The 22,780-nt window shown below is 38.1% G+C and overlaps 1 protein-coding gene and 1 pseudogene across 3 annotated transcripts in view; one reads left to right on the forward strand and one right to left on the reverse strand.

The window, feature by feature from the left end:
• Positions 1–895: 895 nt before the first annotated feature.
• On the forward strand, positions 896–8,927 carry LOC127419987 (protein-glutamine gamma-glutamyltransferase K-like; annotated as a pseudogene).
• Positions 8,928–9,993: 1,066 nt separating this feature from the next.
• Positions 9,994–22,780, reverse strand: part of LOC127419988 (G-protein-signaling modulator 2-like) — a 42,013-nt gene continuing 29,226 nt past the window's right edge. For all 3 annotated transcript variants that reach the window (XM_051661872.1, XM_051661871.1, XM_051661870.1), the window contains exons 12-14: positions 22,465–22,624; positions 14,972–15,198; positions 9,994–12,375 (exon numbers count right to left, since the gene is read on the reverse strand). In XM_051661872.1, coding sequence (XP_051517832.1) covers positions 12,211–12,375; positions 14,972–15,198; positions 22,465–22,624 — 552 coding nt within the window. In that variant the 3' untranslated portion in view covers positions 9,994–12,210. The remainder of the gene's footprint in view (positions 12,376–14,971; positions 15,199–22,464; positions 22,625–22,780) is intronic.

Here is a 22,780-nt window from a genome sequence, read left to right on the forward strand (position 1 = left end):
CTAATAGAGAATCCAATTTAACTTGGAAAATTACAGTGAGTAATGGATTTAAGGTTCAGTTCTGACACATATCACAATTGCATAACTAGCATAAAATTGACAGTCCAGTTAATTGTCCTTCATAATAAGTCCTACATTTATGTCTGATGATTGTAAGAACAGAAAAGAGAGAACCAATAAAGAGATGAACAAGGAAAACAAATCAAATGGCACTCAGACCAAGTCTTCTCAACTGCATGGGTTTGGTTCAAGAATTTTGGCATACAAATATTTTCGCTTTTTTGAGACAGTAGAAGCGTTGGAGAATGTTCACCATCCTTTACCTCAACCTCATGCTTCACCTAGAAGGTGTATCAGAAAATAGTTAAAGCCCTTAATAAGACCAATTAAATCCGATTGCCTAGTTTCAGACAAATGACCTAAAGCTGTAGGCTAATAATGAAGATGTATTTAAAAGGGATTTAGCAAATTAATATGGCATAATTATATAATTACGCAGGAATTCTCATCCATCCATCCAACCAGCAAGCCAGCAACTCTACATGACCAGGTTGCCACGTATCAGTAGCATGCCTTTAAACTAAAACTAACAGAAGAAATTATCATGTAATTTCTATTAATAATATTTAAGGAAATTTAAATGCAGGAAATTAACTAGACAATTTCTTAAATCAGTGTAACACACGCTGCTCTCTAAAACAATATAAGAAGATGAACATAAACAGGGGACATAAATATAAACATGAAAATCTAATGAAAATTGTATATAAATATGTATATATAGTCAAAAAAAATAAAAAAAATAATAAGATATGGAGTCCCTATATGTGACATCTGATTCAGCAACTTATATGATCATTACCTGCTCCTTTCTCTGGAATTTCTAATAACAGCTCTGCCTATCAGTTCAGAACAATTATACTAAGAAGATAATTTGTTTAATTAATCATCTAAAAGAGGCCATTAAAATGAACATGAGTGACTCACCCAAAATCCTTTCTTCTCTGTCATTAAAGGACCATTCTTACCAGTCTTCAGTTATGACATGTGGATGGGGAGGAGATGGAGAAGTGAATATATAACGGGCTGCTGTGACGAGAATCGTTACAGCAAAAGAAGAGCTGGTTAAGGCAAGACGTTTCAGTACGTTTTAGTAATTCAAGTTCCCTGAGTTCTCAAGGAGTAAAAACATGTAAGTAATCAACTCAAACATTATTTTAAACTTGATATCTGATTGAAATTTGGACATATTCATTGCTTTTAGCAAACAGACATTCATAATTTATACTGTAGGTTAAGTTGCCTTTGTATATCGGATGCTGGTTAGAAATCTAAAAATATGTTTAGTAGACTACTATTTCTGAATCCTTTTATTTTTGTGTTATGATTATTTAAATAGGTATTATGCAGATTTCACTGTAAATACCAATGTTTCAAGTCATTAAAGTTCTTCATTGAGCCAAAGTAAATTATTGTTATTGTAAAAAAAAAAATTTTTTTTTTATTAGCAGCAAAAGTTGTGGTTCCATATTTACCATTTATATATATATATATATATATATATATATATATATATATATATATAAAAAGCTACCTAGTGTTTTTTTTTTTTTTCACCTTGCGGTTCAGGGCTTCCATACAATATAGTCTGCAACATTTGCATGTGGGTTTCTAGAAATCTCTTGCCAGCTTTTAAACTGACTGAAAGCAGCCTTGTGTAGACACATGCTAAGATGTTCTTACCTTGATGTCCAGTAACTGAAGCTTGTGAAGGACGTGCTGGTGACCTGACTTATTTCTTTGAATGCTCATGGACTTTGAGGCTGCGATTTTCTGGGGAAAAAACTTTGCACAGGCATCAAGAGACCTTGGTCATACACCTAAAATGACTCGAGCTTTGTGCTCATCCAGTCAAACTGATTTTCATTCATCCTCTCACAATCTCTCTTTTTTGTTTCTTTCGTTTTTTTCACAGCATGCCTTTTGTGAAGAGACCCTATAGTAACCTCTGCACTGTCGGCCGTTTCCCAGCTATTAAACTGCAGGAGGACGATTTCTGGAAAGGAGCATGTGCACCAGTTTACACTAACCCTTGTGTGAATCCAGGTGCCAACCCTTGGGTCAACCCTTGTGCAAATCCTTGTGTTAACCCTGGATTTCAACCCCTATGTCAACCCTTGTGTTAACCCTTGCACTAACCCTTGGGTCAACCCGCACTTCAACCCTTGTGTGAACCCATTTGCCAACCCATGTGCAAACCCTTGTGCTAACCCTTGCAACTATGTCACACCATGCCGTGATTACGATTGCAAGGAAGTTCTGATCAAGGATTGTGCAGATGATTGCCTAACCAAGCGTGTCTGTGGAGCCGATGGTAAGTGGAAATGGAAATGTGTTCTTTTCATTTTACCTCATAATATCTCAATTAATTACCTGTCTGGGGATTAATTAATATTCTGTGCTTTTTATTTTAATCAGACGTTGCCCTGCGGGTCTGTAAAGTTGACCTCCTGAAGTGCAGGACTGGACAGAATCGACTGGAGCATCACACAAACTGCTTCCTTGATGATCACCTCATCGTCCGCAGAGGACAGTGTTTTAATATGTGGGTTGATCTGTCCCGACCTTTTAATCCAAGCTGTGACCAACTTCACCTTGAGCTGAAACTAGGTTAGTTATATCATCTGATCTGTGACTTTGCCACATGACAACAGTGGACATTCATATATATGTAGAGGAGGCCACATCAGGCCCAGCTCTACAGGAGGGGCCTGGCCCACCCGGTCATGAACTTGGCCCACATTGGCAACTACACCCCCACCCCTCAAACTATTTTGCCCACCCGCTAGGTCCTATGGTCACCTTACATCTTAGAGCTGTAGCCGGGCTTGGGACACATACTGTATTTGAGAGACTGAACCGACATTCAAACGGTTTTATTATTTTTACCCTCATTGTAATTTTGTGATCTTTTCTTTGTTTTACAGGTCATATCCCATCAATCCGGGATGGAACGTACGTGATTGTTCCATTGGTGGATGAGTTTAAGAAAAATTGCTGGGGGGCAAAGATTGTTGAACGGGGACAAAACCGAATCAAACTCAGTATTAACTCGGTTCCAACTGCTTGCATTGGACGATACCAGCTCAATGTCGTAACACACTGTCAAGGCAGCAGATACATTTCACCATGCGTCCCTGAAAATGACATTTACATGCTTTTCAACTCCTGGTGTAGAGGTATGTATGAGGAGAGAATGAGACTTAACCCTCAGAGACCCAAGCATTGATACTGATGAAAAATATATATGTATCCTTCTTGAGAGTTTTTAAGTTAACCATTTGTTATAGAAATTTTGATTTCTATGCATATTTTGTTGGGGTTGTTTCCAACCTCCGAGTTGGAATGTTTCAAAATTGTAACTTCACCAAATTGTAATTTCACCACTGTTTTTTTAAACAGTAAGGGTAAGTTTGGAATTCATGCATTTGGGAGTTTCACATCAGTGCAATGCATTAAAAGAACCATTTTTGGTTCCCCAAAGAAGAAGCTTTTTATAGGCTAAAGAACCTTTTTCCATTACGAAGAACCTTTTGTAAAATGAGAAGGTTCCATGGATGTTAAAGGTTCTTTATGGAACCATGCATGCCGATACAAAACCTTTATTATTAAGCAGTGTTGGGTGTAATCAAATTACAAAGTAATTAGTTACTGTAATTTAATTACTTTTTAGTCAACAAAGTAGTGTGATGCATTACATTTTAAATTCTTGTAATCAGATTGCAGTTACTGTCTTTCAATTTATTTAATTACTTTTAAGTTCATTATAGGGTTATGCTTATTTCTAATACACTATTTATGTAGAATACATGAATTATGGCCCCATAACGAGTTTTTGTGAAGGAGAAATGTAGTGTATGACTTGTGTGTAACAATGAACAAAAACTAAATATAGACATTATTTGGAAGTGTTTTAGAAAGTAACTTAAAAGTAAAGTAATCAGTAATGTGATTACTTTTTAATGACGTGATTAATAAAGTAATCTGATTAAAATTTTAGATAAATAATTAGTCAATTGTAGTGGATTACTATATTTAAGTAACTTACATAACACTATTATTAAGAGTGAATACAATTTAACATAATGATTTTTCATGAGCAGTTAAGACTGTTTAAAACTAGTGAAGACTATTGATATTGATAATATATTTGCTGAAAAATCAAAACAGTAAAAAACTCATACCTATGTTATGTATTATATTTCATGTACCATTAACACCATAAAACCAAGATCTTTTTAATGATGGAAAAGCACAGAAACCAGCTGAAATTAATTTTGGAATAGTTTATCTATGATTTACTGAATAGGCTCCATAGTGTGAATATAGAAAAGGTTTGTCCACTAATGCCCAGCATTGCATTTTTGCTAGGCTTAGAAAAAATGGTCTCAAATGTATAAAATTGGATATTTTCCAGAAATCTGATCATTTATCAATCAGTAATAGTGAATGATTGTTATAAATCCTTGAAGTATTTCAATACATTTTTAAATCCCATCTGACTCTTAAAACTATGAAAGTTAAACTGAATTATGAAAATACATAAAGCACTATTAGAATCATATGAAAGTTTTCACTTGCAGTACATTTCCAACATTCTCTTTCTTTTGATCAGATGACTGCGTGTACCTGGAAGACGAGGCACAGAGATCCGAGTATGTGCTGAATGACATGGGCAAAATCTACTATGGAACGAAGCATCAGATTGGCAGCAGAACATGGAGCTTTGGTCAAGTAAGCGCTGCGCTTTCATTCATAAAGAACAGAAAAAGCAATAAGCATATGCAGCAGAATTTGCTTCAGTAACTGCAGAAAATCTCATTTGACATTCTATGTCACGTTTCGAAGATGTACAATAATTTCATAAAGCACAAAACTCGACACCTTATACTGTATCTAATTTCCTTGCTATCTGATTCTTAGTTTGATGAGGGAGTCTTGGCTGCGTGTTTGTATGTGTTGGAGAAGAGTTCTGCTCCTTGCTCAGGATGGGGAAGCCCCATTAATATCGCCAGAGTGGCATCTGACATGGTGAGACTTTATTTTATTTTAATCAACAGCCTGATTTGTCATACTGTGTTGTCTCAAATGTCTTGAAGACTTGCAAACAGCCGGATTGGCTCTATTCTGAGCACAGCACCCCTTGAAAAAAAGTTGCTATGCAAGCATTGTAAATAATACTTCCAAGCATCTCCCTCTGATAGGTTATTGCCAACAAAGACTGTGGTGTGTTGATGGGTAACTGGTCAAACTGCTACGGAGGTGGAATTTCTCCTACAGCCTGGTGTGGTAGCAGTGCTATTCTGAAGCAGTACCACAAATGTGGAGGAGTGCCTGTCAAATATGGACAGAGCTTGGCCTTTGCTGGAGTCACCAACACGGGTAAGAGTTTATACAAAATGGATAAGCAGAAAATGGGTTTGACAAAGTGATGTGGTGTAATACACATATTTTTTTTCTTCTCATAGTGTTGAGGTGTTTAGGCATCCCCACTCGTCCCATTTCAAACTTCTTATCTGCTCATGACACTGATGTTTGCTTGACAACGGATGTCTATTTAGATGAGAAATTTCAGCTAATTGATCATCTAAACCGTGATTCAATCTGGTAAGATTCTGTACAGACCTATTCTTATATGTAACATCCTTGAACCAGAAATAGTTTTGTTGCTAGTGTCTAAATCTGTTTACTATTGTGATCTCCAAAAATACTTGAAACATTCCAAAGTGGTGAAAGTTTTGTACTTCTGTCTTCTCTCTAGGAACTACCACGTGTGGAATGAGGCCTGGATGACCCGGCCAGACCTGCCATCTGGATTTGGAGGTTGGCAGGTGGTTGATTCAACTCCTCAGCTGACCAGCCAGGGCTTCTACCGCTGCGGCCCCACCTCTGTTGCTGCACTTCGTAGCGGCCAGATCTTCCTGAAGCATGACGCGCCCTTCCTTTTCGCCGAAGTACGCATCCATTAGCATTCCATGATTTCATTATAAATGATTTATGATTCCTGAATTAGTTTCTCTATCAGATACTTCTCTTGTATGCTCTCATTCAGAACTTTGGTTCTTTGCATTCTAGGTAAACAATGATAGAGTCTACTGGCAGCGGAAATGTAATGGAACCTTTGATGTTGTCCATGTTGAGAAGGATGTTGTCGGTCACTGCATCAGCACCAAGGCTGTTGGCTCAGATCAACGAGTTGATATCACTCACCTTTATAAACATGCACTAGGTGAAAAACCCACACATACGTGCCATAAACGCTTCTAAAACATCTGAATTGGTTGGAGCTGTGGTGCAGCCCTTAGTACAAATGATTGAGCCATGTTGAGTTATAGTGCTTAAGTTCAAGTCCCATGTGTGACATGTCCCAATCCCATTCCCCCGCTCTCCTCATTAACTTCACTATATGTAATAAAGGGATGAAAGCCTCCAAAACCCTGATTCCCAGATGACTTTTTATTGAACCCAAAACATACAGGGTGACCAGTGCATTCTGATTCCCGAACGAATGACTCTTATGAGCTGGTTCTTTTTAGTGAATTAAAACATACAGCACGACCAGTGAAATCTGATTCCTGAACGAATGACTTATGAGCTAGTTCTTTTTAGTGAATCAAAAACACACAGCATGACCAGTGTAGTCCAATTGCAAAACAAATGACTCTTACGAGCAGTTTCCTTTTACTGAATCAAAAGAATACAGTGCAACCAGTGCAGTCCTATTCCCAAACTAATGACTCTTATGAGCCTGTTCTTTTAAATTAATCAAAAACATACAGTGTGACCAGTGTAGCCTGATTCCCAAACAAATTACTCTTAGAAGACGGTTCTTTTTAGTAAATCAAAAACACGACGTGATGAGTGTAGTCAGATTCCCGAATCAATGACTCTTATGACCCTGTTCTTTTTACTGAATGAGAAACACACTGCATGAACAGTGTAGTCCGATTCCCAGTGTAGTTCGATTCTTGCACTAATGACTCATACGAGCCAGGTGTTTTTACCGAATCAAAAATACAGCACGACCAGTGTAGTCCGATTCTCTAATAAATTACTATTATGAGCCAGTTCTTCTGGAGGCAGTAAAAACCAATATGTTTTCTTTTCTTTTTTTTTTTTTTTTACAAATATTTCTACCTCAAAAGTACTTAAAAAATTGTCAATGGCACCATTAAGAAACCGGAATCCGATCAGAACCAGAATGGTTACATTTCTTATGATTTCCATCACTAAGCATAACAGAGATTACTGATCACACAAATCCCTGAAGGACAATCGACTGTGAAGTTTTCTGTGCTTTCATTCATCAGGTACGGAGGAGAAGCATGCCGCTTTGGACAATGCCTGTCGCTATGGTTCCAAGCGATGCACATACCCATTGCCCTGCACTGAGGAAGTAGTGTGTGAAGTCGGCCTGCAGGGGGAGGGACCATGTATCGGCAAGGATGCTGTGCTTAGCATCAATCTGAAAAATAAATGCAGCTCACCTCGTAGCCTCACACTCTACAGCCATGCAACATCCATGTTCTACACCGGCATCCACAAGGCCTTACTGAAGAGAGATCAGACATGCATTGACCTCAAGCCCAATGAATGTGAGGAATGAAAGATGCTTGATATCAAGTAGTTGCATTCTGCTCTCAGAATGAGAGATCTTGTCATGATGAGGCTGATTACTATTTATATTTAGTAGTATTAATTCAGTGTTTTTCTGTTTTACCCTTAACAGCCAGGAGTCTGGAATGGACCCTGCGTTATGATGAGTATAAAGATCACCTGGTGGATCATGCTCCACTGATGCTCAATCTCTTTGGACAGGTCACTCAGACTAAGCAAGTTGTGGCCACCCAGTACAACTTCAGACTGCGCACACCCGATCTTGTAATTTCTGTGAGTAAAACGCTGTGATTTCACAAGCTGGTCTTTCTGCTTGTCAATGACACAATATATTTTGCCTGACTGTCTTGCAACTCAAGGGTATTAATGTAATGTATGGGGTTCTTCACAGCCTGTATGTGATGCAATTGTGGGCAAAGAGGTGGCAGTTAAAGTCACCTTCCAGAACCCACTTCATTGCGCCCTGAAGAACGTGGTCTTCCGTTTTGTGGGACTGGGACTGCTGCATCCCAGAATTGTTAACTATGGGTAATACATCATTTTAAAAGCTTCTTATATATTACAATATTGAATAACTACAAATGGTACTGGAGAAGCACTATGCATAGCCATACAGATTTGGCGGTTATATAATAATAATAATAATCTCTTTTTCTCAGCGAAATTGCAAGCCAAGCCACAGTGTGCCTGACGGAGAGATTTGTTCCCTTACGCTGCGGCCCTCAAAAGCTTCTGACCTCACTCGACTGTCCTCAGCTCACCCAGGTGCATGGATTTGCCAACATCGTTGTCAATAAGTAATGTTAAGGCAATCAAATAACCAAAGGAATGGAAACGTCTCCACTGAAAAGAAAGCGCTAGCGACAACCATGTGCCAGTTAAACCTTTCAATATTCTTTTCACATTAATTTGCAGAATCAAATAGCAGCTGTTAGTTCCTCTTAACCTACAAGCTGTAACCTTTGGTAATTAAATTTTTTCCTTTTAGTAGTATTTTCAGATGTGGCATTTATGGGTTTACTTCATTTAAGAGAGATTATAAATGATGTACTCAATAATGATTAAAAAGTTTCAAGTTTAATATTTCCTTTTTTTTTTTTTTTTGCCTGTTTTTCTCATAAAAAAACATGCCATCTGTCTATCTACTTGATTGAAAACTTTAGAAAACTCAAAAATTTGTGTTTAATGGTGATGGTTTTTCTGTCCTTTATGTAACCTTAGCCTTAATAAAATATTTCCAGCATACTGAATCATGTCAGTTATCATTGTTTTTTTATTCACTTGGGGTTCAGTTGAGAATCCAAGGGTTCAGTTTGCAAAACTGTGAGTACGGATTGCAAAATTGAGGTATGGTTTAATGAATCTGTGGGTACGGATTGTAAAATCGAGGGTATGGTTTAAAAAAACTGTGGGCACTAATTGTTAAATGAGGCAACGGTTTACAAATCTGTGAGTACAGATTACAAGATAAGCAGCTCTAATTTTTCGTCCTACATGACCTTAGTTGGGCTCCATAAATTTGTGATGTGTAATAAAAGTCTTTCTGGCATGTCAGTCCACTGGCGGCCATCTTTGGGATGCTCCCGGGAAGCTATTTCCTGCTATTTCCAGTTATGAAAGTGCAGCTCCTAACTACTTGAATGGGGAAAACTGAAATCTCCAAAACAGTTGGTCAAGATTACGATCAAAGAACATATTTCAAATCAGCAATAAAATGGGACAACACTGCTACCATAAATTGTGCTTCTTTACCTCAGATTACGATAAAAAACAAAATTTTCCCATATTGTATAGCTAACGGACATGCGCATTCAAAGTTGATTGACAGGCGATGTCTGTATCTAAAAGCTGATTGGCTCTTTTTCCTGTAAGGCAGAACTTCCTTTCTACATCTGTTGACTGTTGGGCGTTCCAATTTATCCCATTAATTTTATTAGTAGTGGCCCGTCTCTGCTAAATAGTCTCTGGTGTAATTCAGCAGGATTAGCCGAGACTGAATTCTCATTTTTAAAATACTATGACTAATGAAATGTAAAAAGAAAAAAGGTTACTCTCATAACTTCCCGTGCAGCCTTGTGAAAACTCGAAGTGACATGATGCATCCTATTGAATTGAGATGAGGTCTCTCTATTAAAAATGGGGCTGTTTAAAGCTGAAGTATTACATTTCTTTGCCACTAGCGCCACCAAACAGAATTGCAAAATTCTAAATAAGCTTTCTGAATACGCCCACCCCCGTCTGTCATTGGTCAAACATAGAGATACAATTCCTCACAATTCCTGACATTTCATCATAGAAAACATTCCCTCTCTTAGGTCAATTAGGATCACTACTTTATTTTAAGAATTTGAAATGTCAGAATAATAGTAGGGAGAATGATTTATTTCAGCTTTTATTTCTTTCATCACATTCCCAATGGGAATGTTTACATACACTGTGTTAGTATTTGGTAGCATTGCCTTTCAATTGTTTGACTTGGGTCAAACATTTTGAGTAACCTTCCACAAGCTTCTCACAATAAGTTGCTGGAATTTTGTCCCATTCCTCCAGACAGAACTGGTGTAACCGAGTCAGGTTTGTAGGCCTACTTGCTTGCACACGCTTTTTCAGTTCTGCCCACAAATTTTCTATCGGATTGAGGTCAGGGCTTTGTGATGGCCACTCCAATATCTTGATTTTTTTGTCCTTAATCCATTTTGCCACAAATTTGGTGGTATGCTTGGGGTCATTGTCCATTTTGAAGACCCATTTTCGACCGAGCTTTAACTTCCTGGCTGATGTCTTGAGATGTTGCTTCAATACATAATTTCCCTTCCTCATGATGCCATCTATTTTGTGAAGTGCACCAGTCCCTCCTGCAGCAAAGCACCCCCACAACATGATGCTTCCACCCCCATACTTCACGGCTGGGATGGTGTTCTTCGGCTTACAAGCCTCACCCTTTTTCCTCCAAACATAACGATGGTCATTATGGTCAAAAAGTTCAATTTTTGTTTTATCAGACCAGAGGAAATATCTCCAAAAAGTAAGATCTTTGTCCCCATGTGCACTTGCAAACTGTAGTCTGGCTTTTTTATGGCAGTTTTGGAGCAGTGACTTCTTCCTTGCTGAGCAACCTTTCAGGTTATGTCGATATATGACTCCTTTTACTGTGGATATACATACTTGTCTACCTGTTTCCTCCAGCATCTTCACAAGGTCCTTTGCTGTTGTTCTGGGATTGATTTGCACTTTTTGCACCAAACTACGTTCATTTCTAGGAGACAGAATGAGTCTCCTTCCTGAGCAGTATGACGGCTGCATGGACCCATGGGGTTTATACTTGCGTACTATTGTTTGAACAGATGAACGTGGTACCTTCAGGCATTTGGAAATTGCTCCCAAGGATGAACCAGACTTGTGGAGGTCCACAATTTTTTTCTGAGGTCTTGGCTGATTTCTTTTGATTTTCCCATGATGTCAAGCAGAGGCACTGAGTTTAAAGGTAGGCCTTAAAATACATCCACAGGTTCGCCTCCAATTCCTATCAGAAGCTAGTTGGCTAATTGCCTAAAGGCTTGACATCATTTTCTGGAATTTTCCAAGCTGCTTGAAGGCACAGTTAACTTACTGTATGTAAACTTCTGACCCACTGGAATTGTGATAGTCAATTAAAAGTGAAACAGTCTGTCTGTAAACAATTGCTGGAAAACTGACTTGTGTCATGCACAAAGTAGATGTCCTAAACGACTTGCCAAAACTATAGTTTGATAATATTAAATCTGTGGAGTGGTTAAAAAATTAATTTTAATGACTTCAACCTAAGTGTATGCAAACTTCTGACTTCAACTGTACTTAAGCTTTAAAATTAAGAAAGTCTTATGTCCTTTCTTTTTTTGAGAACAAATTATTTTCTTTTCACATACAACCTACAGACTTTTGAAGACAGCTTGTTGTTGGTTTCTAAAACATCAAAAACATTAATATACAACATTGATTTGCTGGTATTAAAAGATCATACAAAACACATTTTAAGTCAAGCAGAAAAAAAAAAAAAAAAAAGCCTAATCCCAAGAAATGATACAAAGTTTAGGGTTACAAATATATAAAATAGAGTCTGATATTGAAGTCCAGTATCAGCTCATTATGTCCAAAATCCATCCAGTTATCCAGGTGAATGAAATGCATTTCAGTGCATCATATTGCATCCCTGAGGAAGAGATTGTGGTTTCAGTCTGATCCAGAAGAAACTTCTCTCTATTCTGCACAGACACATGTAAATCCAGTTTAGAGTATGGTTGTAGGAATCTTGAGCTAAATCTATGACTAAATTAAAAGTAAATTATTGAACTTCATGTATCTCCTCCTATGAAAATTCTTCATATTGAGCAAAAAGGGAAAAACCTTGTAGAGTCTGACTGTCAGTGTGCTGAAACAAGGCACAAGTTCATGGGTAAGACTCAAGGAGACTTCAACGAGGCTGCAAATTCCTAAAACTTCATTTTTTGTCTCATGGAGACTCTGTCCCAGCCAGGCTTTTAAAGAGAAGATCAGTCAGGACTGAAGAGGTGTTGTTTCTGATGGTAAGATAACTCGCTGCTCATCAATTCGTTTGGCCTGGGAGCGAAGGATGAGACTGAAGAAGTCTTCGTCTGGGACTGTGGGGCCTCTGGTTGGGGGAGGTGGTGGAGCACACCTCTGATCATCTAGTCTGGATCCCTGTGCAAGAATGGCAAACCAGAGTTGCAACACGGTGACCATGATTTAGTCTAGAAGCACATGTATCCAACATTCTCGTTGGTCCTGGAACAACATTTCTATCAGCCAAGCAGTGTGTAGCATTCATGTTAGGGTTAAGCTTAGAGGCTTGTACATCATTCTTATCACTCTAACTTTATGGGTAGATTATGTCAATATTTCATATAATGGATTAAAAACTGCAAATATATACCAATACCTAAAAACAATCATATTTATATTTTGGAGGGGAGAGTGTTAAGACTGTTTCTTTCACAGGAATGCTGTTCCAGGACCAACAAAAGATGATGATATAAGAGCATAGGGGTCTTTCACACATGGAGTGTTTTTGCTTCGGTCAGCGCTGTTTTGGATTTATTTTTTATGCTGTACCATGAGTGCAACATTTTTAAGATGTCGTGTCTTCAACTTCTTAAAATGCAAAAAATCTTGAGACACCTGCATTCGGTTACATTCACTGCACTGCGTCTACCTTTTTGAAAGCAAGAATGTGTTCTCTGTAAATGGCCCGTTACTTAAAATCAGCGAGACCTTAAAAAACAGCTGTTGAACACATTGTTTAAAACAGTCATGAACCAACATAATCCATTCTACAGAAGTGAAATGTAAAAATCCACTTAAAAGGACAGTTCACCCAAAAATGAAAATTCTCTCATCATTTACTTACCCTCATGCCATCCCAGATGTGAATGACTTTCTTACTTCTGTTGAACACAAACGAAGATTTATAGAGAAATATCTCAGCTCTGTAGGTCCATACAATGCAAGTCAAAAGAGTCCAAAACCTTAGAGCACATAAAGGCAGCAAGACAGTTATCCATAAGTTTCCAGTGGTTAAATCCATATTTTTAGAAGCACTACGATTGATGAAAAAAAAAAAGATCAATATTTAAGTCCTTTTTTACTATAAATTGTCCTCCATGCCCAGTAGGTGGCGATATGCATGAAGAATGTGAAAACCCAAAAACAAAAGAAGGGACGTTTGACAGTGGAGATTTATAGTGAAAAAAGGACCTAAATATTGATCTGTTTCTCACACACAACATTTAGCTTCTGAAGATATAGATTTAACCATTGGAGCCTTTATATGCTTTTTGGGCATCAAAGTTTTGGACCCTGTTGACTTGCATTGTATAGACCTACGGAGCTGATATATTCTTCTAAAAATCTTTGTTTGTGTTCAGCAGTAGGAAGACAGTCATACACATCTGAAATGGTATGAGGGTGAGTAAATGATGAGATACCTTTTGGGTAAACTATCCCTTTAAGAATTAAACAGTCAACAATGACACCTCATCCTTGGTGTACTAATCACGAGAAAGATAGTCATAAAGAGACAGACCCTCATGTGTCATGGGTTCAAACAGAGAAATGGCTGCGTCTAAATATGCATATTTCCTTACTATATAGTATATCAAAAACAGTATGCCAATGGAGTAGTATGTCCAAATCCTTCATAAAAGAGTAGGCAAGAAATACCCGGATGACCTACTACATACGGTGAGATTCTAAAGCGCGGATTCACTGGACACTTTTCTATCCCATAATGCCTCTGCAACTTATTGTTTAACAAAACCAGAGTATATTTTATCCACAGTTGTTGATATTACGTCATAAAATCTTTGATGAAGTATGTCTGGGAATTAATTCATACTACAACAAATGTTCTTTTTTTACCAGCAGAAACGTGTTCATCATCAAATCGCCAGTTGGTAAAAGAGCCGGTTGGTCAAGGCACCGCCTCATCTTACTTGGAAAATGTGCACATGCTTTAGCAGGAGCAACCTGTAATCTTTTCAGCTAAAGAAGCAAAATTCATCATACCATTTTTGTCCGATTTTTTTATTGCCGATTTAATATTTGCTATTGAAATGTACGCTTAAGTATACTTGGGTCAGACGCAAACGTTAAGCGTTTGTGTACAGGACGCATGACGCAATTTTCATCAACAAGAGATTGCTCGAGCACTGAATGTGCACCTCCTGATTTTTCTAACCGTGCATAATCAATGCGCATGCGCCTGGAAATATTTGCACTTAGTGGGTCCACAAGGTGGCAACACTCACAGTTGAGCCGTTGCTGTCACGAAGAAGCGCTAGACGTAATCACTGCTAAACAACAGGAGACAGATGTGGAAACAACAACAGTGGATGTGCACATCTAGAGCGCATGTGTGAGGAGGTCAGGAGATCCCTGCATTTGTATAACTCCAGTACAATATAAAGACATCAATATGGGTCTAAACTCTTGAAGATAAATAGTCCAGTCTGTCATAGCAGTCATACGTGTATGCGCGCATGGTTAAGTGAAGTATACTTTGAAAGGCTAGCATTTGACTGTACACAGATGCCAAGTGTTCACATTGAACCCGAAGTATACTTTGGGCTTTAGCCAATTGTTTTTGGAGATTCAGGATCTTTACTGCCCAACAAAGCCAAAACCTCAACTACGGCAACACTGAAACTGAGAAAAAAGGGCTTCATTTACAGGACAGATCGTAGTCCAAGAGACCAGATTTTAGTTCAAACTCAATTTGACTCGAATTGTAGCTACCAACCTGGCACTTAATTAGTATATCAAAGAAGTCTTCATCTGTCTCCTTGCCATCAGCAGAGGCCATGAGTTTGCTGAGAACATCCTGGCTGCGGCGCTGGTTCAGCCGGAGACCCGGAAGACTGTCCACACTGCTCCTCTGCTCGTCCAGTCGCCGGCTCTGTGAGCTGGCCAGCAGGTCTAGGAAATGCCATGGTTGTGATGAGGCCTCCGCTTCGGACACGGAAATAGCTAAACAAGGTCAAAAACAGCACAATGTAGTAAATACACATTCCATTAAACTATGTATGGCTTAATAGTGAGATTCAATCAGCCTTGGATTACTGCTATAAATACTGTCCCTGCATAGATTTCATAGTAAACATTTCCATGCTGATCTAGGCTGGTTTATGTTGCTTTTGTGCTGGTTTAGCTGGTTTACCAGCTAAGCAATGATATTCCCTAGCTGGTGAAGCTGGTTGACCAAGGTAGTCTTGCTGAGCTATAAGCTAGTTAAGAAAGCTGATGGACAACCTGGCGAGCCAGCATCCAAAACACAACATAATCAGCCTGGTAACCAGCTATGCCTTTCATTTCGATTGCATAGGAAAAATACATCTTACAGAGCACTTTATAATTATGGCATATAAAACTCTGATGAGTATTGCAAATAGAAAATGGGTAGTTCTAAAGCAGCACTCTTTTGATAAAAAGCATCTCAATCTGTTCTGAATTAGTACAAAGGAAAAGGAGCCGCAAAGATAATGATCTGTAGTTGCTTCAGGCTACTATGATTGTTACACACCAAAGATGCGTTCACACTGGCAGCGATTAAATCGCTTGAGGTTTCCAAGTCACTGTACTGTTGGTCGCTAGTAGGTATTCCTACTCGACTACAGTATCCAACTTCATCAGGGAGATAATATGAGCTTCACACCCGTTGGTAGTTGCTGCATTGCATCACATCTTGTTTGAATAAGACAAATTTGTCTCAACTTATTTGCATCGCCAATAGACACTGACTAAAATTGTCAATTCTGATTGAAAACGAATGACTTCCAGTGACTTTTGTTATCACTGTGAATGCAACTTCATTTCTAGGGTAGTAGTGGTAATGGAAGCCTAAGCGATAGGTCTCGTAGCAGCATTACGTCATTCATTCATTCAGTTCCAGCATCTCATCCAATCATTATCTAGCCTATGCCTTATAAGGTCCCACAGCTGCCTCATTGCTTGTATGCCGTGTTGCTTTCACTCGCATGTGAGCAAAACACACAAGCATACGCTATGCATTTCCTTTCAAGCAACCGTCGCTCAACATTTGGATTATACATTGTTTGGCTACTCACCCTGATGCTCACGCTCCCGATTTCATCCAACAAGATACGCAAGTTTTCTATTTATTATTGACGGAACAACTGCAAACAAATAGCTGTTGGCGTTTGGGGTGTGGATGTTCTGCCATCATGTTCCTCTATTCACTGTTCATTATTTATATTCATTATCTGCATCAACAATCGCGACAATGTTCATTTTGCGGCAATGTTTCACATTACAAGAGTATTCGATGCACATTATAAATCTATCTTTACGTTAGGTGTAAGAAAGATTGTGTGTCCTGCAGCCATTTGGCTGCCTCACGCAGTTTACATCTGTTTATAACTGCATTTTATGCCCGAGTATATCCCAGTAATGGGGAATCAGGGTAAATACTCATAAATCATGCATGTTGATTATGCACAACTACTTTCAGTGTACGTTGTTGATTATCTTCATTAAGTTCAGCTGATGCTTCATGTTTTCTGCTAGTCGTTCCTATCGCACATTAAATCAAGAACTCTTGATTTGATATTCTTCAGATGCCTACAATCGCATCTCCTATAAAGGGGCAGTATCATTGTTGCTGTGAAACTTCTGACACCTAGTAGTAGGCTATGGTGCTAAAACTTTACTGAAATTTAATTAGTAGCCCAGTATGCTTGGGCAATGTCTTATAATTTTATGTAGTAACAGTGATTCATGTTTCCTTGAGATATTCTTATCCATAGTTGGAATTAGGGTTTCAGGCTTTTCTGTTATTAATGTTTCACTGTTCACCGTCCATTATATTATTCATACTGCATCTGGTAATCGCTTTTCAATCAGTAATATCAATGTTAACTTTTACAAGAGTAGTCACCGATCTTCATGTTGTTTCACAGATATGCTTTGTAAGAACGTTTACTATAGCGTTCTCTCTTAAACAGAAGGATCCATCACGCTGCTTGCCACTGACATCTAGCGGTAGGCAACTGCACATCAACATAACTGAATCAGGAATCTCAGCACAGCATGCATAATGGCTGCCAGTTAGAATATTTTAAATCAAAGGGGAAGTACCAACCATGTATTGCAGTTATCCAATGTTAAATAGTGTCTTAATTATATGTTCGTCTTTACCAATATACATTTATGTATTCAGCATATTACAGCTTGCACACAACTTCGCATGGGTGCACTGTTTGCTGAGACACATTGCAAGCACTGCCATCCATTCCACAGGTAGTAGTTTGCATAAACTCATTGTAAGAATTGCTACACATTTCATGGGCAGTGTGTTTCACAGACAGATCGCAAGCATTGTCGCCCCCATCCATGGGCAGTCTGTTTCACAGACACACTGCATTTCAGAAATGCATCACAAGGCAATGCCAACCATTTCATAGGCAGTCTGTTTCACAGACACAACGCAAGCATTGCACCCATTTCATGGGCAGTCTGTTTCAAGGACACGTCACGAAGCAATGCCACCCATTCCATGAGCAGTTCGTCTGCAAAGACACATCGGAAGCTATGCCATTTCAAAAAGCTAGTCATCTATCTGCAGGGTATGGCACTATTACATGCCGTTTGTTTTATGTTTGCTAGTCATATAAGGTTTTATTCAAGTTATTGCTAATATTTCTGCTTCTTTCAGGTTCCTTCGGCTGAGACCTGGTCACCCAAGTTGAACTATTAATTTAGTTCTACTTTTGGGGGATATAAGTTTAAATTAGGTTCTAATTTCCTTTTGGGGGTAAGCTCCTCTACCCTGCCGTCATCGCCTTCCGGCAGGTTCTGAAGGTTCAAGCGAGAATCCTGGCGCTGAACCATAGGACGGGCTTAAGCCAAGGGAATCTAATCTATAACTAACTGATGTTATCCGATACTATCGATTTCTCAAAGAGAAATGTAAAAGTAGTGTAGTACTGTTGCTAAAGATGTCTGCAGTAGAGGTCAACCGATAGTGGATTTTTGCCGATATCGATAACTAAGGTGTTGGAAAAGGCTGAAAACCAATTTATTGGCCAATCGTTTTTAAAATGGATTAAAGGCTGTTAAAAAAAAAACGTTAGTTTTTCCTTTTTTTCGTCCTTCCTTACTATGTAAGAATGATTTGGTGCATAATGTGGGACTTTCTACTTTAAACAAGCCCTAAATTCACCAGGGACTCTTAATTTGAAATGGAGACTTAGCACCGTTAAAATGCTCTATATTTAAGTATTTACCAAATTAAGCTTTTTATAGCGTATATACACTCCCTGAGCACTTTATTAGGAACAATATACTCCTAATAAAATACCCAACGTGGTCTTCTGCTGTTGTAGCCCATCCACCTCAAGGTTCGACTGGTTGTGCATGCTGAGATGTAATTCTCACTACAGAGTGGTTATCCGAGTTACCATAGCCTTTCTGTCAGCTTGAACCAGTCTGGCCATTCTCCGTTGGCCTCTCTCATCAACAAGGCGTTTCCGTCCGCAGAACTGCTGCTAACTGGATGTTTTTTTGTTTGTTTTTGGCACCATCCGGAGTAAACTCTAGAGACTGTTGTGTGTGAAAATACCAGGAGATCAGCAGTTACAGAAATACTCAAACCAGCCTGTCTGGCACCAACAATCATGCCACAGTTGAAATCACTGAGATCACATCTTTTCCCCATTGTCATGGTTGATGTGAACATTAACTGAAGCTCCTGACCCGTATCTGAATGATTTTATGCATTGCACTGCTGCCACACGATTGGCTGATAGGGCTGGGCGATATGGCTTCAGAAATTATATCACGATATTTTTCAGCAAATTGACGATATTCTATATATATCTCGATAATTATGTTTTTGCTCTGAAATAGCATAAGTGTTTTTGTTTTTTTTTCCAATCAGAGGAACCATCATTTCATCTAAAACAGCCATTGTAGCCAAGCAGAATCAATATTTCAAAGGTATTAAACAAAAATCTATTTAAAAACGAAGGCGGCATGTTTCCCACAGTTTTTCACTTAATTAACACAAGGGATAGTAAAATGTAATAATTTTCATTTGCACGTTTATACTTATATTTAACAATCAATCAAACATGGAAGCTTAATAAAAATCTTATTTACCTTCAAATATTTTTACTAAAATATGTTTTTTTGTGAATGAACAAGGTGTGCAAAAACTACTTCACTTAATTTTTGGAAACCAGATCAATATTGCATAGTACTAAATTATTACTGTGGAACCCAGTCAATTTTATTATTATAATATAATACTGAATCATCATTATATTCAGGATAAGATTTGTTAAAAATACATTTCTATATTTCTGTCCTATTTAAATTCACCCTAAACTGGGGTTTTAATTTTAACACTGCAAGTGCAGTCGTGTTTATTTCACCTTCACCAGGAGCTTTTATTATGAAACGGGAAGCGCAATGTTTGTTTGACAGTTATGAGTTTCGCATCTTGTAAACCGCTGTCAAACTCTTCTTTACTGTTCTGCCTTTGTAGATTTGTACAATAACTTTATAGGGGTTACTAATGTTTGGAATAGCGTGAATGCTTGAACCGGCAGTACTTCTCAATGCAGGTGTATTGCACTAAAAACACGAGCACCCGCTGCCCCCGTACGTGCACACAGATCAGCGCGTTGCCGGTTTATTCTGAAGTGCACACCGACCATGTTTATCTGTCTTTAATCACAGCCTTTGGCAGTTAAAAAATCATTTGATGTTATTTTGGTTAATTATACAGCCCTGAAGAATCATGAAATGATTGTCTACTGATGCACACTATGTAGCTTAATGGCCATATAAAAGGCTCATTAAAATCATCGCGATATACACAATATTGTTGAATTTTATATCTTCAGCAAAATCACTGTGATGATATTGTGGGTATCTGATGTATCGCCCAGCCCAATTAGCTGATTAGATAAATCGCATGGACACGTAGGTGTACAGGTGTTCCTAATATAGTGCTCAATGAGTGTATTTCACCAGATGAGTTAAGTAGTATTAACAAGTAGTGCCCAACCGATATATCAGTCGGCCGATATTAGCCTTTCACCGATATATTGGTATCGGCGTATATTTTACCGATATGCGCCGATATGAAAACTTTTTTTCAGAACATGTAATGCAGAAAACAATGTTTTAGAATTGGTGTCATAGCATGGTTTGTCAAGCAGAGCATGCTCTGACTCCATTGTTTACAGAGCTGACTCTGTGCTGACGGTGGCTCTGCAGACAGGGCGGAGTTAAACGGTGTGGATTTGAGCGATCTCTTCTCATTAAATGACCCCATCGTTTTATATAACTAATATAATGTTAACCCTGTCCCTGACAACCATGTCACTCATGTTTATCACATCTGTTTGCTGTTAGCCAGCTATAGTTTGTCAGTGCAGTAAGTAATGTAGCAGATTGAAAGGTAAACATCAGAGCATCTTTTTGCAGCTCAGCAGACAATGGTGTGGTGGTGGATTGTGAGTGGTGAGTGTTAATTTCAAGCTTTGCTGTTACCTAATTGGTGAGACACAATGCTGGAAAGTAAAAAAAGTCCATCTTTTACTTTCTGTGACAACGAGCTTATAGCTAACTAGCTAATCACGCAGCTACTTTCATTGTTGTCAGCTGAGTGGAAGCTAATGAGTAAACATGTATTCACCAAACTGTTTTGTTCAGGATTTGCCCTGTGTAAATAATAATATATAGGAACTGTATCTAAAATAAATGAGGGGTGATACATACTAATATAACAGGTTGGAAAAACAGACATTTATTCATTTTAATATCCTATATTACATTATATATATCACACACACACACACACATATATATATTTTGAATGTGTTGAAACTTGACACCGGGCGACGCACCCTAAAAACTGCACCGTTAGATCGGTTTCATGCTGAAGAGCCGCTTAAAAGTTTTCGTAAATGAGTGTAAATGCCAACATCATCATATATGTCGAAAGGACTGATGCCTGTCATGCAAAACATGAGCTCTTTGATGTCATTAAATGAGTCTGCTTTTTTATTCCATCAGTTACTCCTGGTCGGAGGCTGCCATATATATTTAGTTTATAGGGTTACGTCCTACATAAATTTAATGGTGCAACACTCAAATATTTAATAGAGCGTAAATTGTGACTTAGTGCCCATTTACACCACAACTAGGCTAAGTTGTAACGTACGTATAGCTGGTGCAACTGTCCCCTGATGTTTATTTAACTATTTATTTTATTTTAATTTATTCTTTATTTTAATGGTCAGCATTTGACTGATACTAAACAGTACTGATGTTTATTTAGCTATTTATTTTATTTTTATTTATTCTTTATTTAAACGGTCAGCATTTGACATACTAAACAGTACTGATTTTTATTTTATTTATTCTTTATTTAAATGATCAGCAATTGACATACTAAACAGTACTGATGTTTATTAAGCTATTTATTGTATTTATATTTATTCTTTATTTTCTCAGTGTTCATTTCTAGAATTTGTTGACAATGTATAATAATAATGTCAAATATTCTTTGATAAAAATATCTGTTTAATTAAGCAGCCTTCTGAGTACCTTTACATAGTCATATCAGCGCAAAATCAGTACACAATCCACATTGAAAAGGTCTGTTTTCATTCCAGCTCAAAAATTAGCTATATCGGCCACCGTATCGGTAATCTGTGAATTTTCCTTCTCTAAAATCGGTAACGGTCTCAAAAATCCCATATCGGTCGGGTTCTATTCACAAGATATAAAGTTGGAGATGTGATGAGTGTGCTGACAGGGCACATTTCCAAATAATCAAATTTTTCTTTGCATGTCCTCACATCAATTTAGAACACCTGATTATCTAATCAAAAAACTAAAAAACTAAATATGCATGAAGTGAGGATAAAAATGTGGAGGAATATTGTCAATGATGAAAGATTCAGATACAGCAAATGCCCACAAAGTGTCAGTAACTGTTTTTATTTTACCTCTACAGGCTGCTGTTCTAACTGTAGAATCCTCCAAGGTCAGCCATTGAGGAACAAAAAACTCGGCATAGTTGTTTTTGCAGAAAAATGATAATTCCAAAAAGCAACTCTCGACACCGATTAATCGTTAAAACCGATATATCCTTCTACTACTACTCTGCAGATAGCAGTCTGCAGTAATTATATATAGCACCTTCATATACGAGTATACTTTGCACAGGTCAGTATAGTGAGGGAAGAAGGGCTGACTCACATTTCCTCAAGGCTACAGGAGGGGTTTCACAGGGAGAGGAGGGAGTGGGAACATGGCTTATGCTGTCCTCTAAAGAGCACCTTTGATCATCCATGCGGCTGCCCTGGAAGCGGCTTAGAAGGTCGAAAAAGCCATCATCACCCAGAGTGTCTGGTGCATACTGTGGAAAAGCAGGAACAAAAGACATTTAGCATCATTTAAAAACGGCAACTTTTAAAAAACCTTAAATAGTGAAAAACTGCTATTTGTCGTCTAGCTATACTACAAGACACTAAGAAGAAATAGCTAACGAAATTGAAGCTACTTAAAGGAATAG

This window comes from Myxocyprinus asiaticus, chromosome 29, assembly GCF_019703515.2.
Source record: "Myxocyprinus asiaticus isolate MX2 ecotype Aquarium Trade chromosome 29, UBuf_Myxa_2, whole genome shotgun sequence".
Taxonomy (NCBI): Eukaryota; Metazoa; Chordata; class Actinopteri; order Cypriniformes; family Catostomidae; genus Myxocyprinus; species Myxocyprinus asiaticus.